The sequence below is a fragment of the Amblyomma americanum genome, chromosome 3 (assembly GCF_052857255.1).
Source record: "Amblyomma americanum isolate KBUSLIRL-KWMA chromosome 3, ASM5285725v1, whole genome shotgun sequence".
In the NCBI taxonomy this organism is placed as follows: domain Eukaryota; kingdom Metazoa; phylum Arthropoda; class Arachnida; order Ixodida; family Ixodidae; genus Amblyomma; species Amblyomma americanum.
The window spans coordinates 169,442,283-169,463,367 of record NC_135499.1 but is presented as its reverse complement, the minus strand read 5'-3'; the positions used below and the strand labels follow the sequence as shown (position 1 = coordinate 169,463,367).

Here is a 21,085-nt window from a genome sequence, read left to right as displayed (position 1 = left end):
CAGGTGTGCGGCTCTGCTTGTTTGGATGTTAATAAGCAATTACCGCCTTATTATAAACCTACTCCATACTGGGGGATGCCTCTAAACATACGGCTATACTCCGTTCCCACTTCCAGTTGAACGATTTCGCCATCGCCCTAACATCTGCTGGCCGTCCTTGTTAGTAAAGCGACCCCCGCCTCTCCAGAAAGGCCGCGGTGGTTTCGGGTTCGATTCATGGATAAATTTGTCTTCAACTACAAAGTTTCTGTGAAAGCTGTATAGCTTCTATTTGCAGCTGTATGGGTGCGCTTAAGTGGATTATTTCCCAATTACTCCCGTATGGTAAGTTGCGGTCGGCCACAGGCCCTTGTGACGGAGGAGGTCCCACCGAAAGACAGGTCTCAGGTGAGTATAGACACAGAACGTGGCGTCCCTTGCGCAACGGCAAGGGCACAGTGCAAACGAGTGCAACCGCTACAGTGGCCGCAGAAGTCTTCGGCCACAAAGCTGAGCTGCTATTAGAGACTTCTTATCGAGAAGATACACGCACAGGACTGACCAATCGGACAGTATGACTTGGGGGAATCTCCACAGACATGAAGCCGAAAAACAAAATTAGGAAATATATTCAATTGGCTTTGATAGAATGAAAGTGAATGCGAAGCATCGACGCCAGCGCACAAACACAGGGGGAAGGAAGGTAGTCGCCGTGATAGAAATCTGGATGACGAAAGAGTATGCGCTGCTGCGTACGCACTGCAAATCCAAACAGCGTCCCCATGCTAAATGGATTGCGTTTAAAAGAGAAGGCCATTATAAACGAAAGGAAATCATGCCATGCTTGAAAAGAACAGGAAGGAAAAAGCGCACGACGTGGACGAAAAAAAAATCCTTAATGTCGGCTACCTACGACACAAAGGCCCAGCCCATCTGTGTCAGGGCTCCGAGAAGGGGTCGAATCTCCGGGACCAATTATGGCAGGGCGCTTCAGGAGACAGAAGCCGCGACACATTCTAAACGAGCTGCAACAAAAAGGAGCGGGTTGATACAACAAACGTCTCTCAGATCTGTTTGTTTGATTCCCGTCTAACCAAGTCGCTGGTTGGAGAAAAATCTGCGCTTCCTCAACCGCCGGGCTGCCAGCAGGTAAGACGCTTCACAGAAGAAAACCAAAATCAAGAAATCGCTAGAGTATACAGGGCCAGGTCACTATCCACATACAACCAGGAGCGGAAAAAAAATTCCTCACCTTTGGTTTCTCGTGCGCGGGTTTTTCTTTTTGCGTTTTTTTTTGTGTCACCGTACAGCGTCTCGTCCCTTTCTTCTCGGTTTCGAAACCTTTTTTGGGCAGGCAGGCGATGACTCGTCTTGTGACAGTTGTCAGCCTGTTCCTTTGCGGCCTTTATAAATAATAACCTGCTGAGTGGTAAAGTTGGCTTTCCCTCAGCAATGTCTCTACTGGGGATAAGCGACCTTTGAAGGCAACGCAAGCGGCCAAAGGCAAGCTGTAAAGCTTGCTTTGCCGCACTGAGACATTTATTGCGGCTAAGCAACCATTCAGGGCACCATTGCAAACGCAAACAGCAAGTGGCGACTAGCGCCTCCTCTGGTCACTTTTTATCCATAAGAAGAAAGAAAAAAGAAGAAAACTCTTACGTCCCCTTCACTAGAACTCTAAAAGCTGTAATAAGTAACCATGATAGCAGCACAAAAAGTCTTGCTACGTAGGACCTTGACGAGCCAGCCAAACTGTCGCAAGCAAGGCCTGCACGCGTCGCAGCGAGTGTCTGCGCGAATGAATATACCTACAAGGACATGGAAAGTTAAAGCACGCGCAGCATTTTTTACGTGAAAAATCTGGTAGCGATTTCGGCTACAAGCATATTTTTCGTTTAGACTGAACCAAAGTAAAATAAAGAAGATCAAGAGGCATCGAAGCATTTACCGAATAAATAATTTACTTTTACTGAGCTGTAGTGTCGAGCCCGATATAAAAGAGGAAGCTAAACCCACATCTGGCAATACACACAAATGAGTAAATAAATGCACGCTGAAGTCACCTTTTTCTCCATGTACTAAGACAAACAAACAGCCAAAGAATCAAACAAACAAACAAAATGAAGGTTGTCTACTGAAAATACCGAACGGGTGCAGTTCGGTTTCCAAAAAAAAATAAATAAATAAATAAGAAAGTGTGCCGCGGTTTCCCAAAGACACGAGCTCCGTGCGCAGTGGAGCGAGAAGACTGCAGGACATGCACACCAGGCACTCGCACATGCCACGTGAAAGACAAATGCCGGCGCAGAAACGCGCGACCCGAAAACTTCGCGCGACGCTCGGAAAACAGGCTCCACAGTGGGCAGCGTTTTTCGAGTGAGATTGCTTTGAACTCGGTGCCCAAAGAGGTTCCCTGGTTTATGTTGCATGTCACATTAACTCCTTTCCGCGGAGCAAAAGCAGAGATTGGGGAACTGCGTGCAGAAAGTTTTCTCGTGCGGTTGTACGTAACAAAACTGGAGCACGTGAAACGCTCTAAACTTCGCTATTTTTAACGCTAACCTATAGAGCAGTCGCGACAAATGAGACTACAATAAGGGCTCCATATGCGGGCTGGCGTAAGCCTCAATGACTGCAGCGAAAACTACCGGCCGCCGAAAAGGATGAACGGCGGGTTTAAATAACCTGCCCTGTCTCGCACAATTCACCGCGCCCCTGTGGCTGGTCAAGATTAGTCGCGAGGCGCATTTTTCGTGGGAGGGATGCATTACAGCGGCGATGAACTCGAAAGCCTTATTGTGCGTCCGTAACAATGGGGGATAATAACGAGTTTTAAGAATACAGGTTTTCTTTTGTTCTAACTTAGTAGTGGTTGCTGGGGTGTGCTCTCTCTTAATTTCGGAGAAACACTGTTGGAGCATACGGTACCATATAAAACAAGAAAAAAACAGAAAAAAATGCAGTTCAGGTGCGCAAACCTATATTTGCAAAGGCAATACCGGACAGGTCATAGCGACAAAATACAAGCGGACCTTATTGAGAGGCTGCTGAATGCAGAGCTGAAAGCACGCTCTACGCCACAATATAGCGAGTTATTGAATGCACCCTGAGTGACGCTCCAGCGGCGAATTAAGGCTCCGGAAGTGCTGACCACGAATATACGATAAGAGAGCGGGAGTGATGGTGGTCACACATGGATGTATATTCCTTCCCACGACCACATCTCTTTTACCTGCAGCTCTCTTTTACCTTTCAGCGCTTGTTTTGTCCCCTTTCTGTCTCCTTCGTCCCTCCGCGCTGAATTTACCGCCAAAAGGAGCTAAGTATGTAGTCGAATTTCGGTGCGTGGGGTATTAAACCGCAATAGAAAATGAGAAACGGGAAACAAGACGCAAGAAGGGAACGCGGCCCAGCATTTAGAAATGTTATAAGCTTGTATACACTACAGACCAACTATTAGTTTTCGGAAAACTAAGAGGCGCGTGGTCACACTGGCCGCCTTAGGTTTAGCGCAAGCCGCTGAACGTGTAACAGGGAGTAGGCGACATTGTTATCAGCATTACACCCTTCTGTTCAACATAATCCAAAAGAAGTCTCAACACCAATCCCTAGGAAGCACTATATATAGTAGATATAGTGTAGATATAGATATAGTAGATATATATAGTAGATATATAGTGTTCCGCCCCTTCGCTCTGCCTCACTACCGGATCTACCTGGAGGCAGAAAAAGACAAAAGAAAATGCAAAGCCCAGGGCTGTGGCGCCAAGCGAGGCGGCGTTCCGACCGCGTCACAGGAGAGGGGAAATTGTCCGCTTTCCGCCCAGCACAAGCCCGGTTTCCGCGAACGCAGGAAGCCCCTGCGCTCGAGCGTACGAGAATAACCCAGTCGGCGGCGTCGCCGCCGGAAGGAAGGAAGGAAGCACCGCCAGTTCCACGCTTACGCGTCGCCAGGGGGCGCCGCGAATCGACCCGTGCAGAGAACGTGAGCTCGCTCGTTTTCGAAACGCAGACCGAGTACCGCGCGGCGTCAACAGCCGCGAGTAAACCTCGTGTAGAGATATCGCCTGGAACTAGCCGGACGTGGAACGTTTCCAGGACATTACACGCTTTCTGCGATTGCGCCACCCGTTATGCACACGCACAGAACGCGAGCGACAGAATGCGACGCGTTAGCGCGTGGCAGTGGCGCCGTGAACGACGCTTACGTTGCCCACGCGTGAAAGCCTCCGAAGCTCGTGGAATGCGCGGGAACGCTGCGAAGTTTTGGGGACCCGAGTGACGCCACACACGCGGGAAGCGAGACGGACGCACACGCCAGCGCTTGAGGGCGCCTCGGTTTCTGCGTTCATCATAATCATAATACTGTCGAGTAGGAGGCGTTAAGAAACTGCTGCTGCCGAAATCTCAGACGCACGGCCTCAACGGATTATATGCGCTGCTACAAATTCTCGAAAAAGGTGCAGCATACGAGACACCGAGGAGCCCACTCTTCGTCAGTAATATGCGTCGAATGCTGGCGTCGTTGTATATGAATTTAGGTTACCATTAATGTCATCTACGGGAGTCAGGCTCACGCATTTTGTTTCGTTTACTCCATCAGGACGTTCAATGGGCCCGCACCGCAGCCTTCTACGTACAAAGCATAAGAAATATTAAAGGAAGTGTCGCGAAAGCCCAAACCGCGCGGAAAAAGCAAGCAAGAAAATAAAGAGGAAGGCAAACAAGAGAAAGAAGGGAAAAAAGCTATAATGTCATACGAGGAAGCCAAAAGCTTGCCTCGGGGGCCTAGACCACAAAAGGCCCAGACCGCCGCGGAAAGCATGCAGTCAAGTCGCTTCTACGACAGCATTTCTGCAGGAAAGAACGGCGCGCAATCGGTGGATCCAAGGCGGTGGCTAAAAAAAATGAAGATCAGCAGAAAAAAATAAGAAAGGTACACGCGAGTAGAAGATATCCACTCGTCCAGACGCCTCCAGCGACTGCACTGAAGGGGCTCTGATAAAGTCAGGCGCCCGTAAGGGAACGCAAAGGAAGGACGGCGAGCAGGCCTCGAGCCTAAGTGAGTCTGAAAGCGCTGGCAACGAAAACCACGCCGTAAACGGGACGGATATAGTGTACATACATATACGCGATCGCCGACGATAGCAACAAAGCAGAAGCAGAGATCGGAGCCGGCCGCGGGTATGGCCTGACGGCTCCCTCGGACACATTGCTCGCTCGCCCGCACACTAAGAGCGCGCGGCCCGAGTCAATAAATGGTGGCGCTTTTTCTTTTCCCTTTTCCGCTTCTTTCGTTGTCTATGTTCGCTCTTTTTCTACGCCATTCTCTCGTTCGAGCCACCTCCCCGCTGTAGTGGCTGTTTTGTCACGACAAGCGACGCGTGCGTGCCTGGCAATTTTCCCTGGCATACCAAGCCAGGAGCGCTATTCTCGCGTTCCCCGACGCCATACTGGACACAAGTGCCCGAAAGACAATAATAAGAAAAAAAGAAAGCACAGATTAGGAAAGCTCTCCAAGAAGGAGGGCGGCCTGTGCGGTGCGCAACTGCTGCTTCGATGGATGGTATATTTAGCCAGATCAACCTCACATGTGTATATAGGGTGCACACAGTGGTGGTGGTGGTAGTGCTGATATTCTAGTGGCACAAAACAGCCTATCATAATAGGGTCGTGACTAAACTGTACGGTCCGCATAAAAGCTACCGTTAAATGATGAAAAAAAATAATGATAGGGAGTTGGATACACAGGTATCTCGTCAAAACACATAACCGTGTTCCTATACTAGCTTTCCCTGAGAAAAAGAAAAGTCCACAAACGCCGTGTGCAAAGGCAGCACAGCGATATCCGAGCTGAAACCAAAAAGAAGAAATGGGCATGGGCAGGACATGTGATGAGAAGGTAAGACAACCGACGGTCCCTCAGTGCAACGGAGTGGATTTGTAGAAAGAGCAAACGTTGTAGCGGACGAGAGAAAGTCGTTGGCTGACTGACTGAAAAACTTTATTTTCAAAATATATACAGGGAACTAGTGGAGGGGTCCTTAAGGGTCCATTCCTTACAAATGCTAGGTGGGCTGCTCATTACGGCAGCCCATTGGCGGTAGCTGCTGCTCGGGCGCGCCCGACCAGGGCCTTTTGGCTCGCCAGGTCAGAGCAGCCGAGCAGGGCCGCCTCCCAGTCCTCCCGGGCAGGGTTGGGGACAGGGGGAAGATGCGGAGTTGATTGGCATGCCCACACCATGTGGTAAATGTCCGAAGACTTTTCCCTGCAGTGCGGGCACTCCCCTGTGCACGCAGGGTCGAAATGTTTGATTACTACCGGGCACAGAAGTGTTTTAGTATACAGGCGAAGGAGTAAGTGTTCCTCCGCCTTCGTGAGGCCCTTGCAGGGCTTAGGAAAGATTGCGTGGCCGAATTGGTAATACTGGATGATTTCCTGGAAGGCAAAAGCCGGATTAGGGTCGGAGTCCGCATCGGGGGGAGGCGAGGGCGATGCCCGGAGAGTGAGCGCGCGGGCAGCGGCGTCGGCCGCTTCGTTGCCCTCGAGGCCCGTGTGCGCGGGAGTCCGTACTATTGTGCGGGACGCGGGAGCCCCGAGATGATTACTATGTTGAAGAATTCGGTACGCCAAATAGGGAATAAGGCCCCTTTCGATGTTCCTGCAGGCCCACCGCGAGTCGGTAATGGTGACCCGCGAGTCCTGATCGGCGGCGGCGAGCGCGATTGCCACCTCTTCCGCATGAGTAATGTCTTGAGCTTTGAGCGTAAGGCTGTTCACTGTGGTGTTTTGGTGGACGACTGCGGCCGTGTACCAACCCCCTTAGTGTGGGCGGTGGCGTCCACATAAAATACTCCGTGTTTGTTTCCATAGTAGCGTGCCAAGGCTTCGGCCCGCGCGAGGCGCCGGCCACTATATATGGTCGTCTCGTGGCATGTTGGCCGGAAGAGGGCGTACGTGCAGGGCGTATCTGCAGATTTCGGGGATGCGCACGCGCTCTTGGAGGCGAGATCAGGAAGCCTGCGGGGATAAGGTGGGCGAAGCTCTAACGAAGGAATAGTTAAATGTAGGTCAGTGGGAGCTACTTATCCTGCAGTGGGCATAGTAAATCTGATGATGATGACGATTATTATTACGATGATGTTGATGATAATGCAGTGTGCAGTTTCTCTCTTCACAGCCTTTAAATCCGCACAGCGCGACTTTCTGGGGCTGCCGCCACAACACAAGACTATGATGCAGCGACAAAGAGGAGGATCATAATCATAGGCGGTTTTGCAACTGCACATAAGCGCAGTCAGAGTAATACAGTGTCATCGTGCTTCCACCGCACTTTCATAGGCCTCGCCCTGACGGTGACCATGGGATAACATAATCCACACCCAGCCAGGTCGGTCTCATAAACACACCATTAGCCAGTGTAAAATGAGAACAGGCGAAGGCGTACGGAAGGGCAGTAACAGTGGTTGAACAGAAGAGTGAAAACTTCATTTCCATCTGATAACAAGACCAATATCTTCAGTCAAGTGTATAGTGGGCAGTTTCAAGAAATGCGGCGACACATTTGCAGGACAAAAAGAATCGGGCTTCGCGCTATACGTCGCTTTCAAGTTAACTGATCGAAGTCCGTGACAAAGGGGGCACGCTGAATTATGGGCCAGCACCCTTGGCTAAATTAATAGCGAGAACGACCAAGCTGACGCCCCAAAAAACCGAACTTTTTCGCATAATTAGCAGGCCTCAAAACGCGCATTATGAAATACAGATAGAGAGAGAAAGGAAAAAAAAGAGAACGAAAGAAAAACTGAGTGAGATAAACGACTCACGGAGCGGAGCTGTGATATCGGAGAATATATTCTCTATTTGCTATACCGAAACAGAGAAAGAAAGAGAGAGTGAGAGAGAGAGAGATAGTTGATAACGAATAAAGAAAAAAATACTTCATCAAGCATGCGAGATGAGAGCGAAAGACGGGAGAGACTCGGGAGACTATGCAGAGAGCGATTCAAAGCCGATAGCGCCAAATGTAATCAGGAACAATCAAGAAACTGCCGACTCGATGAAAGGAAAGTTTCTGCCCAGTTAGCGACTCGGAGATCGACCGCCGCGCACCCGAGCGGCAGCGGTCAGAGTAGTAATAAGCGGGCTACGACTTTCCAGCGGGGAAGAGGCGAACAAAGAAACAAACAAACAGCGAGCGGCACGATGAGAAGAATAAAAGGGCCGAGAATTGGGCAGCGCCCCTTCGGTGGTCCGACGTATAAACCATTCGCGAAAAGCGCAGAACGGCAGAAATTCAGCGGCAGCAGGAGCAGGCCGATACAGCGCAGTCTAAGGAGCGAAGAAGATGTAGCGCCGAGAAGGGAAGCAGCTTAAGCGAATGCCCACATCGCGGGGCACACGCCAGCAGAGAGCAGAAAAAAAGAACGCCACAAAACTCAAAAGCGAAAGGGCAAAGCTGATTGCCTAGGCGCTTTAAGGGAACGCTTGATCGTGAACTGTCGAACTTCGACCATCCGATTGCACACACAAGAAAACGAAAAAAAAAGGGGAAAAGAACACGCCCTGAGCTTCTTATGTATAAGGAGTGCAGCCGCAGGCCGTAACGGATTTTCCATTCCTCTTCTGCTTGGTTTCGAATCCTCCCTGGACCGAACGTCAGCAGCGCTCCGCTTCAAAGGAGCAGGCGGGAGAGCGCGCGCGGACTCGTAAGAGATTCTTTTGTTTTCTCTCGCTTTCATTTTCCGCCAACTGCGCCAGCTGAGCTGGACGGGGCGCGGTTTGCGCAAGCGCCGAGCGAGAGCGGAGCTTCATTAGCCGCTTGTGTATCATTAAGTGTAGCTCTCCAAACAAAGAGCCGCTACTCATCGCCTTCGCCGCCATCCCTGCCCTTTTCTTCTTCGTTCCCTAATCATCAGGAGCAAGGAGGAGGTGGATCCCCTTCCCATTTCGCTTCCATGCGCGGCAGTTGTCCCTTTCGCTGCCGCCCCCGCATAACGACGGCTAGGGAGAAGAAGAACGCGGGGGGAGCCGCGCAAACAGCGAGGGCCGAGAAACAACACGACAAGAGAGCACGTATGAGCAAACAGTCAAACCCTGCTAAAGATCAATACGCGCGCCCAGAAAGGCAAGTGCAGGGGGGTGGGGGTGTTGGAAGGCAGCAGATGACGTTCGTGTTTCTCGTCTGACATTTCTGGCTCCCTCCCTGCTACTCCCCAAGCCCGCCCGGCTGCAGCAGTAAGAGCAAAATGGAATGCGCAAACGGCCGCGTGTTTCGTGAGCCCCCTCAAAACGTCTTTGCTAGCAGGAATTAGATTAGCGCAACTATACAAATACAGAAGAACGAAGCAGCCATCTGCGCTTCTTCCTCCTTGCGCACGTGCATACTATTGTATATATTCGTTTACTCCCGTTTTAATTTTACCCGCGCGTCTTAGCGACGTTCTTCGCGCGCATAAGGCCACCACGGTGCAAGGATCGCTACTTCCGGCACTCTGAGCAACACCGCCAGTCAGCGATCGTAGCTGCATTCGATTCAGCCGTGGTTCACTACACCGCCTCCACCGCTTCATGGTGTGCTGCACACAAGTCCCTGATACACAGCGCTCCCTGCACCGCCACCCTCGATTGAGCTAGGTGCAGTAGTGGTGCCGCTATGGTGCACGGAAGCGCGGAACCAAATAGCAAAGAGGTGCAAGAAAGTTGCGCATATATACAAACGCAGCCCAAGCGCTGCACTTGCATCACGGACTAGGTCTGCACCACGCCGGCATCAGCGGCACTTTTGCAGCACTGGTGCCGTGAGCTAGCACTGAATCGAATGCAGCTCGCATTGCCACCGGGAGAGCTGCGCCAAACCCGGAAGCCATAACTACAAACAAATTTGCGGCTATATGTGATATGTGGAGCACGGGTAACTGGAGAACAAACAGATGTTTGCCATCAGCTGAGAGAAAAGAAACTTTAAGCAGCAATTAAAGTTCAAGAGGGGACCTTCTATTCACCTCTCGCCAATGCGACACAATGTTAACCACGGACTGCCTTCCTAATCTTTATGAGTCATTTCCCTCGAGAATAACAAAATAAGAGCGAACGGGCAGGCAAACCATGTGAATTTTCACGGCTTAGTCAACGGACCCGCTTTGCAACTCAAGGGGACATTAATACTATCAGCCTGCACGCAGCACGCAGACTGGTGAGGCAGACACATGGAACAGGAACTGAACAAGCCCGGTTTAGTGGCGCGACAGGAGAGAACAAAAGAAGAGCAGTTGGCAGGGTATACATCCACATACGCATGTCTCCGGACACCAATGCGAAAAGGCAGAGGGATACGAACATTGAAGGCCTAACCAATCGAACCTACTCAACGTACTCAAGCCTCAGAGCTGTTGGTGGGTGGATATGGAGACTTTTGAGACAGCGAACAGTGGATGGACGTGTGACGAAAGGTCATTATATAACTACAGTTAAGAGTAACCTGAATATCCAACGAGCCGTACACAACGTCAGTGAAGCTTTTGCGTTAGTCGAACAGCGACGTAAGTATACTCTCTATCAAACTTGGCAAAGACAAGACACGAAGCGGTAGTCAGCTGCCGCGTGCAGCTGTCAAGAGGTCATTCTTCCTCTTGCACAGAAATCCCAAGGGAAAGTTCGCTTCAGCAGGATAAGGAGACAGTCGGAACAAAACTGACGATGAAAGAGTAACGCTACTTTTGCGGCAGAGTCAAAGGAAAGATGTTCTTGCTTACCTGATCGCTGTCCGGAGCCTGCCAGCTGTCATTGCTCTGCAAAGGAAAACAAAAACAGTACATCAGACATTAAAACGAAATTAGAGAGCGACCGACATGCATAAAAAACGAAAAAAAATTTTTTTCTCACACCGAAAAGCAATTATTTCACAACGGGCACACTTCGAAATCTTTCGTCGGGTGATAAAACAGCCTCATAATGCCTGAAGGAGGCCAGAAAAAAAAAGGGGGGGGGGTATTTTTGAAAAGGGTACATAAAGTTCAATACCAGTAGTCTTATTGATAGAATTTCCGGATACGAAAAAGATCATTCAGGACCGAGAAAACAAGAGCACGCGGATGAAGTAACAACGTGCCAAATAGATAAAAAAATACGCACATTGATAAGAAAGACAGTGCAAAGTGCAACTGGGTTATAACAACTCCCGTCGCCTTAGGCAGCTTGTTCCATGTTCCTTGGCAGAATCGGCCATCTACACACTACTACTGGATAACAAGTATGCTAACTTAGCTATCCCATTTTGCAAATGTTTCGACAATCCCACCGGCCTCTCAAAACTGACGCTTCGCAGTTTTTTTTTCTAACTGCAATAAATTACAGAGCACGCGCCTCTTCAGGCACGCAAGTACGCTTCCGCTACACACGCAGTCCACGCGCAACTACATATACCACAAAAGATGGCGCCGACTAAACGACGCAGCGCACAAATCTTGAGCAGCACGCCTAAGCAACGCCCCTGTCTCACATTATCTCTGGCACACGTAAAACCGGGTGGCGGGAGAATTTTCGTCAAGAGCTACCGACGCATCCTAAATAGGTCCGGATATATAATTTTTTCTTATTTCCCCTTTTCGACTGTCGCTGGAGCGGAGTCTAAGCGCGCGCCACTACGCGCACACGCAGGCACCTAAAATAGCACTCGGATGCGAGCGGGACACGAGACGTGCGCGCAGCGAAGTAGTTCGCTTTTTCTCCCGACTCGAGTGAAAGACAAAAGCGCAGAAGCGGAGCACGTCCCCCATACGGCCCCCGTTTTGTTTTCCATACATTCCGGCTCGTTCAAAATCCAATATGCGAGGCGCGCTGTGGCACGTTGCCCACGCTTACAAGAACTGCAGTCTTCCTTCTCCTCTTTTTTTTTTTTTGTCATTCGTCTTTCTGGGAGCGCAATTCCGGGGAACCGAGTGCTGCCCGTCCGTGGTTCCCGCGCGCGTTATGAAACGGATTTGCATTCGCGATGTACAAATTTAGTTTTGCTTCCCCCGTTTGTTTGTTTTTTTCTTTGTTTTGCCCAAACACACAAGCACGCACTTCATTCACGGTCCTTATCGTGTCGTGCATTATTTCCTTCACTTCCCGACGCTCCAAAGTCGGACGTGCGCGCCGCACAGCCGCGCGCGCAACGCCATCTCGCAAGATCTCTCCGGAGAGACGACAGCAAAGAAAAGAATAGAATTACCACAGGCCCACTGTGCACCAGCATGCACAGGCTGGCGGACGAGTCGCTGGGAGCCGCTGGCTGCGCCTTCCCGAGTCCCTGAGCAAACTTTCGAGTGAAGAGGAGAAATGAAGCCGTTCCGCCGAGCAGCAATATTACTTCGACAAGGAAGCTCGCGGCGCCGACAAAATGCGCACAGTGCACACTCACTATTGCAACTGAAACTCGGGCGAGGCATCATCATACGTCACTAAGATTACCGTTTGCTGTTGCTGGAGGGACGCTCTCTGGGACGAGTGCTACGAGCTTTGCCCTTTAACATGGTAGGAGAGCGGAAGCTTTCAAAGATCGCGGAGTTTCCTTGAATTGAAGGCACGATGTGATATAAATTCTACCACGATATTAAGCGATATAAACGAGCGTTTATAACACCGTTTGTAACGGTCCTCATTACTCTATAGCTGCATGCCATCCCGAAAGTGCGCACCCTGTGCTCAGGACTGAAGGTCTATACTGACGGCCTCTTGTGGACATACGCGCAGTGATCGTGTTAGGGAACAATACCCAACGTCTCAAGTCACTGGTCTCAAGTAAATGGTCTCAGGTCGCTGCTTTTTCATTTACTGCGCTTTTGTTTGCTAGTATTCCACTGATCTCTTACACTGTTATCGCCGCGCTAGGAGGTGGTCAGAAAAGACCCTGTGCTCCCTCAAGAACAAGAGGACACGGCCTTCAATGTTAGGAGGTACACAAAAACACCCGAGTTTGAGATCAAAAGTGGTACACTGAACTACTCTATTTCCCGAAGGCCAGACGAAAACACGCGCAAAAAACGTCTCGCCTTTTGCAGCCGAGACATTTAGTCTCGGCTCTTTTCGCAGCATAAGTAATGGACCGGGAAATTTCGGAAGTATGACTGAAATAAAACCAGCGGTATTACGCATACAGCCAAACGCATTTGAATGCGTGAGTCAGCCAGGAGACTGATTTCGCCTTGCCAAGTAATTTTCACGGCGAGATTAAAAAGTCAATTTATTTGGGATTCGGCCCCGCTGTAGTTGGCTGAGAACGGTGCCGTTCATCGAGGTATAGAGAAAAATGACAGCTGCTTTCTTGATTGATGCATCGAGTACTTCTTCCAACTCAAAACGCGTGCAAATTTCCCTCTTCTTCCGCTATACCGAAGCCATGCGCTGACGTTTCGACAGCAACACCCGGATATCATGGTAAACAGGCCCCTACATTTCTCCATTCTGCATGCAGCTCTCGAGGGAGGGACAATTTCGCACCCGTCTTACGCGTCAATACAAAGACGCCGAGAAGGTTTCTGATAGCCAAGGAAAGGGAAGGAAAGAGGGGGGTGACGAACAGATGAAAGCAAAACTGCAGTAGCATAAACCAAAGGTCTAGATCTTCTTGCTCCTCCCCTGCTTGCAAAAACTTTGTGCACGTGCACAAACTTCCAGAACTTAACATTTTAACATTACCTCAAGAAGGGAACGCAAACGGCTTGCTTTAGCCGCTGCGACGTTAACAGGCGGAGGCGGGCCCGGCCAATCGCGTTAACTAAAGAACGCGTCAGGCGACGGGCCTGCCCGACACGCTCTCGCCAGCCCGGCTCACAAACAGGCGGCAAGGGGCCACCGCCAGACGGTCGTTTATCGCCTCGCACAACACTGGCCACAGCGGGCGAATGCGGAGAGGTGGTCCCCACGGCGCGTCGGCTGCAGCGGGCACCGGGGAGCCCACACAGCGCGCCGAACGCTGCTCGCAAACGATTCCCCGGACGAATCGGTGCAGAGCCGACCTCCTGGACGTCAACTCATGAATCACGTGGACTACAGTCGGAGTTTGGAGCGGAGGGGGCACCCCGGTCGCCCGACACTACGCAGTCGGGAACGCGTGGAAATGACCCTTCTCCTCGCGCTCTGCCTGGTCACGGACGGGCGGCATCGGAGCTGCGCGGGTCCCCGGCCGCCCGAGACACCACACGCGGTCCCAGATAAGGCACCCTCACCCACCCTCCTCACGGATCGGCCGCATTTCGGCGCGCACCTCCTGGCATACTCAGAAACAAGCACCGGGAGAAATCGCCTGCGTGCGGTACGCCGCGACTACGCACAGTTGGCCGCACACGAACGAAATACAGGTAGCAAAGCTGCCTGGACGTAGTATCAACCAGCAGCTACGCGTATTACAATCAGAAAATCAGGTCCATTAAGGGTACGAAATTCGGATCGAGGCAATTAACTGCAAATTAGTTAATGGCGCATTCTCGTAACGAGAGGGAAGAGACAGAAACCACATAACTACCTTCTTCAACGAACAACGGCCGCACCTCGTAAGTCATCTCTGACGTTTATCAGCGCAGATGCAGCGCTCTTACCTCCGTAGTCGCAGCAAGGAAAAAGTTTACTGCGGCTTAGTTGATCTGACAAGGAGCAGGGCTTGCTATTGCTTCACAGCATGAGAATATTGCTCCTGACCATTATTCACTACATGCATTCAGCATCCAGCTGTTTGTTATTTTTGTGAGAATGTTCAATTACCCGTTTCTGAGAGCGAGAGAGCGCAGTGAACAGGGAAGGAGTCTGCCCCGAAGAAATTAATTGCCGTGTTAGAATCACGTTACGCAACCACTTGAAATAAAGCTGCGCGGGGCAGTGCAGCGGGTTACGGAAACCAAAATGACCTAGCTAAAATCAAGGAGAAATAGGCAATGATTCATGCGAACGTAAACGCGGCAGGTGGAGGAAGAGAATCAAGTGGGCGGACGAGTTTAGGAAGTCTCCGAGGATATGCTGGCTGGCTCGGGGCAGGGTTAACTGCTAATCAGTGAGTGAGGCATATTCTCTGCAGTGGACGTAGATGGACTGATGATGATGATGCCTATGACGATAATGACCGCTCAAACTGGGTATGGATGAAAGAGCCTCTGGTCACGTGGAACAAAGAAAGAAGGGAGTCGCAGCCGTCCTTGTAGAAAAGGAGCAGTGGAAACCCCACACAATGCGTTGTTTGCAGTGCGACGTTTGTACCGCCTTTTGTTAACGAGATGGATTCTGTTGAAGGCTGAGTCACAATTTTATCCGTACGAATTGTTTGCTGCTTATCAGAGTGATATGTGCTTAGGTTGCCCAACAGTTAAAAAAAATGCAAACAATGCCATACAGAGAATTTTTTTAAATTAAGACTTCCACTCGGAAACGTAAAAACAAAAAAAAAAACAATTAACTCATTCAAAAGAAAACGTTCTGGTTTAAGACACACTTACTCTCGCAAAACGCACGGACGCTGAACACCAGGCATGCCTGGACAGTCGGTGCATAAAGTGAGCTAAGCAGGAGCAGACCACTCAAAAGCTGACCGAAGTAAACGGGGACAAAGCGACGCACAAGTACAGACATAAATAACAGCGCTGTTTTGTGTCCTGTTATATCTGTTCCTACTGGTACCCCGCTTTGTGCCTGTTTACTTAGCGCAGTATTCTAGTAGTCGGCAACTATGAACCAACTAGATCGTCAAAATGCCCTAAACAGGAGACCAGCAGATAGTGGCGCAGCACAATTTATCGATAATTGCAAAAATAAATTTGGTTAGCACGCCAGGCTAGAACCGAAAGACAGCTTTTTCCTCCAAGTGAACAACCCAGTGAAGCTTGTTTTACAATACGACCCATAAGCACAAGGAAACAACGCATCCGTAATTACGACTGTTCCTTAAATGACGAAATAAACCCAACCCAGCAAAAAAAAAAGTGCAAGATAGAATATTCTAAAAAAAAACAACAAGTGGTTGGGTTTTAACGCAGTTAAACCGAGCAGACGTGCGAAAACATGTCTTTAGCCTCACTGGCTCAAGGTTTTGCTATGCTGCGTCGTAGGCACGCCTGGCGAGGATATTAGACTCGGGTTAAGCTCTGATCGACGTTAAGCTGTTCTGATCTGTCCGCGCCGAAGATGGAAGTTGATGAAGACGACGATTTACAATACACAGCGCGAGAGTGTGCTGCAGTTTAACGCGACGCGTGAACGGATGCGGCGATAGCACAGCCTGACGAGCCTTTTTTGTCAGAATTCAATGTCATCGTCAATCACTCGAGAGGCTTATCATGCGGGTGCATGCCAGTCCTGGCCAACACACTGAGTATTACTGCCGTGTCGTATAGCACAGATGATGACGGGCGACTTATCTGCTGTGTGACCTCGCAATTTCGGGTGTACAGTGGCGAACTGTTTGTGTTTATGCCCCTGTAAAGCAGCGTGATAGAAGGCTATTTTTCCTGTCACTAGTCGACCATTTGTCCACAGATCGTAAAATTATGCTGTTGGGTGATTTCAATTGTGTGTGTAGGGATGAAGACCGAGCAGTGTTAAGTAAGTGATATGACCCCAGTGCTGCTTTACTCACTGATTTGGCATGCGAATACAACCTGGTGGATGTTGGGCAGGATAAGGGACATAACATTCATTTCACTCATTTTCAGTGCTCCTCTAGTGCTCGGCTTGACAGGATTTACGTTTCAGCAGACATGTTATCCAGCGTTTTTGGTTACTGGGTGCGGCCTATATCCTTCAGTGATCACTGCATGGTGTCTCTTCAGATAGGGAGGCACAGTCGGCGCCTACTCCATCCACGATGGGAGCTGTGGAAGCTGAATAGCTGCCCTCAGATGAAACCTTCAAACGTGCTGTATCTACTTGCTTGAAGGACACGTGGCCACGCGGTATCTCTCAGTTTTGCAAAAACTGGACTTATTTAAACAAGAAACAAACAAAAAAAACATTGCTATTGAAGCCTCAGCAAAAATCGCGTTTTTGAAGAGACATCACCTTCGAGAGCTCGGCCGTACTTCGGTTGAGCTACACGAGTTAGAGAGGATTAGCCCAGGTGCCTATGTAGAAGATATCACTGCCGTAAAAGCAGAGCTTCAGCAGTTTTAAACCGAAAGATACAAAGGGGCGTTATAAGGTCTAGGACCCGTCGGTTTCTGGATGAGCAACCATCTCGTCGGGCCCTGAGTGATGAAAGGCAGACTGCTCTAGCTAAAGAAATATTAGAAATTCAGTATGGTGGTTGCACATACAGCGATGGTCTGGTATTACTGAGGCTTTCATTAACTATTATCGGAAGCTGTTTGGCGGCTATGTGGGCACAAACGGGACACCAGATTACGGTCACTAATTCGAAGCCTTGCCCCGACTTGACGATGAGCAGCGTGCTGTAGTCGAGGGGCCTATCACATTGGACGAAATTAAATCTGCCATTTCTGACATGACGGCTCAGAGATCTCCTGGGCCAGATGACATTACTAGCAAGTAGTTCTATCAAACATTTTCCACTTGTCTAGCGCCTGTCTTGACGGAGGTTTTCCAGGCTTCTTACGATGTTGGTTATTTGCCCCCGACTTTCTATTCTGGGCATACTACTATATTAATTCCAAAAAGCACAGATTCCAATCGGAAGAATATAGTTGAGGGATATCGCCCAATTTCCCTCTGTTATGTAGATTACAAACTTTTTGCAAAGGTTCTTTGCAATTGTCTGCAGCTCGTTTCCGCTCACTTAATAGGCACGCATCAGGTGTGCGGTATCAGAGGCCGCAGCATTCTAACCAATATTCATATTGCACGTTCAGTAGTGGAGACAGTATCAGATGAGATCAGACAAGTAACTCCAATTCAGATTGACCTTGCCAAGGCCTTTGACAAAGTTCGGCACGATTTCTTGTTTGCGGTCTTAGGGCATGCAAATATTGGAGATGTTTTGCTTAGGGGCATAAGACTGTACTATAAGGAGTCCTATACAAGGCTAATTGTTAACCAGGAGCTAACGAAACCGAATCCATTGAAATTATCTGTTCGCCAAGGCTGTCCATTATCGCCTTTATTATTTGCCCTATGTCTTGAACCCTTCACTACCTACGGGTTCCTCTTCACAAAATTCGCAACAGTGGCGTCTACTGGGATTCACAGATAGTCTCCACGAGGCGACAAACCCAGGCTTAGATGGGTAGGGAACGGTCAGTGTTTGCTCGGGCTCATGTCTGAAACATTTTTTATTTGCAAAACTTGCCTATGTGTTGCAGGTTCTCCACTGTGCGAGGAAGAAAGTGCAGGTGATGCACAGAATATTTGCTACATTCGTATGGCGTTCCCAATGGAAAACATGCGTCGCGATAACCTATTTCTTTTTCTGGAGTCTGGTGGAATAAGCCTTGTTCAATTATTCGTGCATCAGCTTGTTTCGCGTTTTTTTTCTTTTTCAAATCGTCAAACCACCCTTTTTTAGTAGCTGTGTCTATTAGGCGTCTCAGTGCTCATTTGCCTTTCCTATTCGCACCGACGGCACACACTCGTGAGGGGCCTTTATGGGGACTCCTTAAGGAAGTTTCCGACACCTTCAATTTCTTCACTGTGCGCTTTTCTTAAGACAACCTGTATAACATCTCCAGAAGGCAGATGACTCAGGCACTTACAGAGTATTTGTTCCCTGTACCGTTGTATCGACAACCTTTTCTGGAGTTCCTTGTCACCAGTGCTTTAAAACGTGTTAGGCGAATGTGCATTTCTTCTGCCGCAAAAACATTCTTTTTTAAGCTGCACACGTCTACGCTGCCTGTGAAGGCATGGCTTCATGCTAAGGAGATGCTTGCACCATCGACGGTGAATTGCCGCCTGTTCAATACACTAGAGACAATTGACCATTGTTTTATCCTGTGCATTGATGCTATATTCTTCTGGGACAATTTACAACGAACAATTAAGAAGGACGTTGACAACACGCCCTACAGTATCCGTTTTTTGCCTGTGGAGAAAAACTGTGTTGTGCCACATGATCTATTTATGTTGCTGGGACTATTTAGTCTCTGGAAGAGCCGCATGATGGACCGCCACGCCGAATCGCTACGGTCGTCGAAATCTTCGTTTCGTGAACATTGCATTTTGGTGCGGGGAGTATATGCTGCCCTGCAAGAGGCGCTTAGCTGGCTCCCCTATCTGGATGCATGTGTGTGTCTCCCAGACTTTTGATGTTTTGGAAGGAGGGGCCATGCAGGGGTAAGGTGGCCTGGTGTTTTGTGGCGTAAGCGTGCTTAAACTTTACTTTTCGGCACTATTTCCATGCAATAAAGAAAAAAAAACTGCGCCGATAGCACAGTACTCTCGTGCAGTGGCCAACGAGGCTGATCTGTTCGCGCCGCCGCGGGTTCCAAACCCAGTCCTCGCAATATTTATTTTATTTATGCGCTGTCAAGGTTAGGGACGGAACAAAATCCTTGGTTAGGTTCGACCCCGTGATGTAGTGCCCCCGCACTAAAACATCCGGGCGAGGCGGGCATTAGCGTTACGCAACTTAATCCCTTAAGACAACACTTCACTGTATCACGCGCAAGGGGAGCAACATTCAGACACCGACATGCTACGACGATGCAATCGCTCCAGTTATGCAACGAGGGAAGAGAAATGCATACGAGCGAAGCAAAGGGCATCAATTGCACACATATCGGCTGGCCTGCGCCCACCAAAACGCCATATATAGGGCTACGAAAGAACAGTTCGTTCGCACTGGCATATTTACCACTGCATCGAATGTAATGTACGCCCTCCTAAATACACGATGACCTCACTCACGACGGGTTCTTTTATGCACTAGGACCATATATATGAAACGATAATGCGAGCACCAAAAGGCAATTTCGTTCAGGCATCAAAATTCAATCAGGTCTCTGAGCGGCTGAAGCCCCATAGGGACCCCGCATGTTGTAAATTTAATAAGCCCCGCGGTCGACGTTTATGGCCAGGGCGTGGGCATCGACAGGCGAGTACATTCCGGCGAAATATTAGCCTCAGGGTTTGTGCAACGACATGAGGGGCAAGAAAGAAAGCAATTTAGATGTACAGCTACAGTGTAAAGCCTGGATATGACATATACGTAAACGACTGTTTATGCCCATGGAGGTCGACAGAGACGCAGGGTAATTACTTCATGCCGCTGCCGAGCGCACAAATGAGACAGCTTCTGCGTGCATTTTTTGTTGTCCCAGGCACAAATACCAAAAAATAAGTGGACAAAATTGATCAAAATATGTTCTGCGAGGACAAGAAAAAGTGAAGTTGACATTACGCGAGAACGCCTGATAGATAATAAAATCAGTATTTCGAATTATGAAATCGAGGTTTAACGAGAGGAGTATCCTCGCTAACTCCTATAAACGATAGACACGCCACGAAAAATGTCAGCGAACAACATGCGCAAAACGACACAGACAACTCAAGTATGCACCATGCATGGGGAGCAGTGATTATGTTCACTGCACGCTTCACGAAACATTTGACCTACTTGACACCGTGACCTACGTGACACAGTTACACCATGATCCCCTCTAGCAGAAAGCAAAATCTGTGCGTCCATACGACGCGGCTTCTCAACTGAATAAGCTTGCGCTGTTACGAGAAATAACAGGGAAATAACGCGATTTCGTAATTCCTGCTGAGTCAGTAACTTAGTAAAAACATGAATGTGAACCACCACCAAACAATTACAATGTTTTACAAAATACACAGCCGCGTTTTTTTTTTTAGCTGAAAACGTTCCGAAACCATGGCGTGCGTAAACCATCCGCGCATGAGCAGCGGTACAAGCGTTCTGCGGTTAAAGCCGTTCCTGTACAAACCTACACTGCAATAAAATTGCGCACGGAGAAGCATCAGTAGTCCGCCACGAACATCAGACTCCGTGCTGACGCAGCCTCAAAACCTTAGGGCACCAGCATCAGTCGCACAAAGGCAGTTCGTTAAAACAACCACAATTTTCAAGACTACTTCGTTATTCCTCAACATGGTAATCAAAGGGCTGAAGACTGACTACACCTGGGCTTTCCAATGTGCAACCCAAAAACACGAAGCCCCTAAT

The 21,085-nt window shown here is 49.3% G+C and overlaps 1 protein-coding gene across 18 annotated transcripts in view; it reads right to left on the bottom strand.

Annotated features, from left to right (window-relative positions):
• The window catches only part of dlg1 (MAGUK family member discs large 1), a 540,041-nt gene that overhangs the window by 148,069 nt on the left and 370,887 nt on the right, over window positions 1–21,085 (bottom strand). For all 18 annotated transcript variants that reach the window (XM_077658735.1, XM_077658726.1, XM_077658727.1 and 15 more), the window contains one exon: window positions 10,734–10,769. In XM_077658735.1, the coding sequence (XP_077514861.1) occupies window positions 10,734–10,769 (36 nt within the window). The remainder of the gene's footprint in view (window positions 1–10,733; window positions 10,770–21,085) is intronic.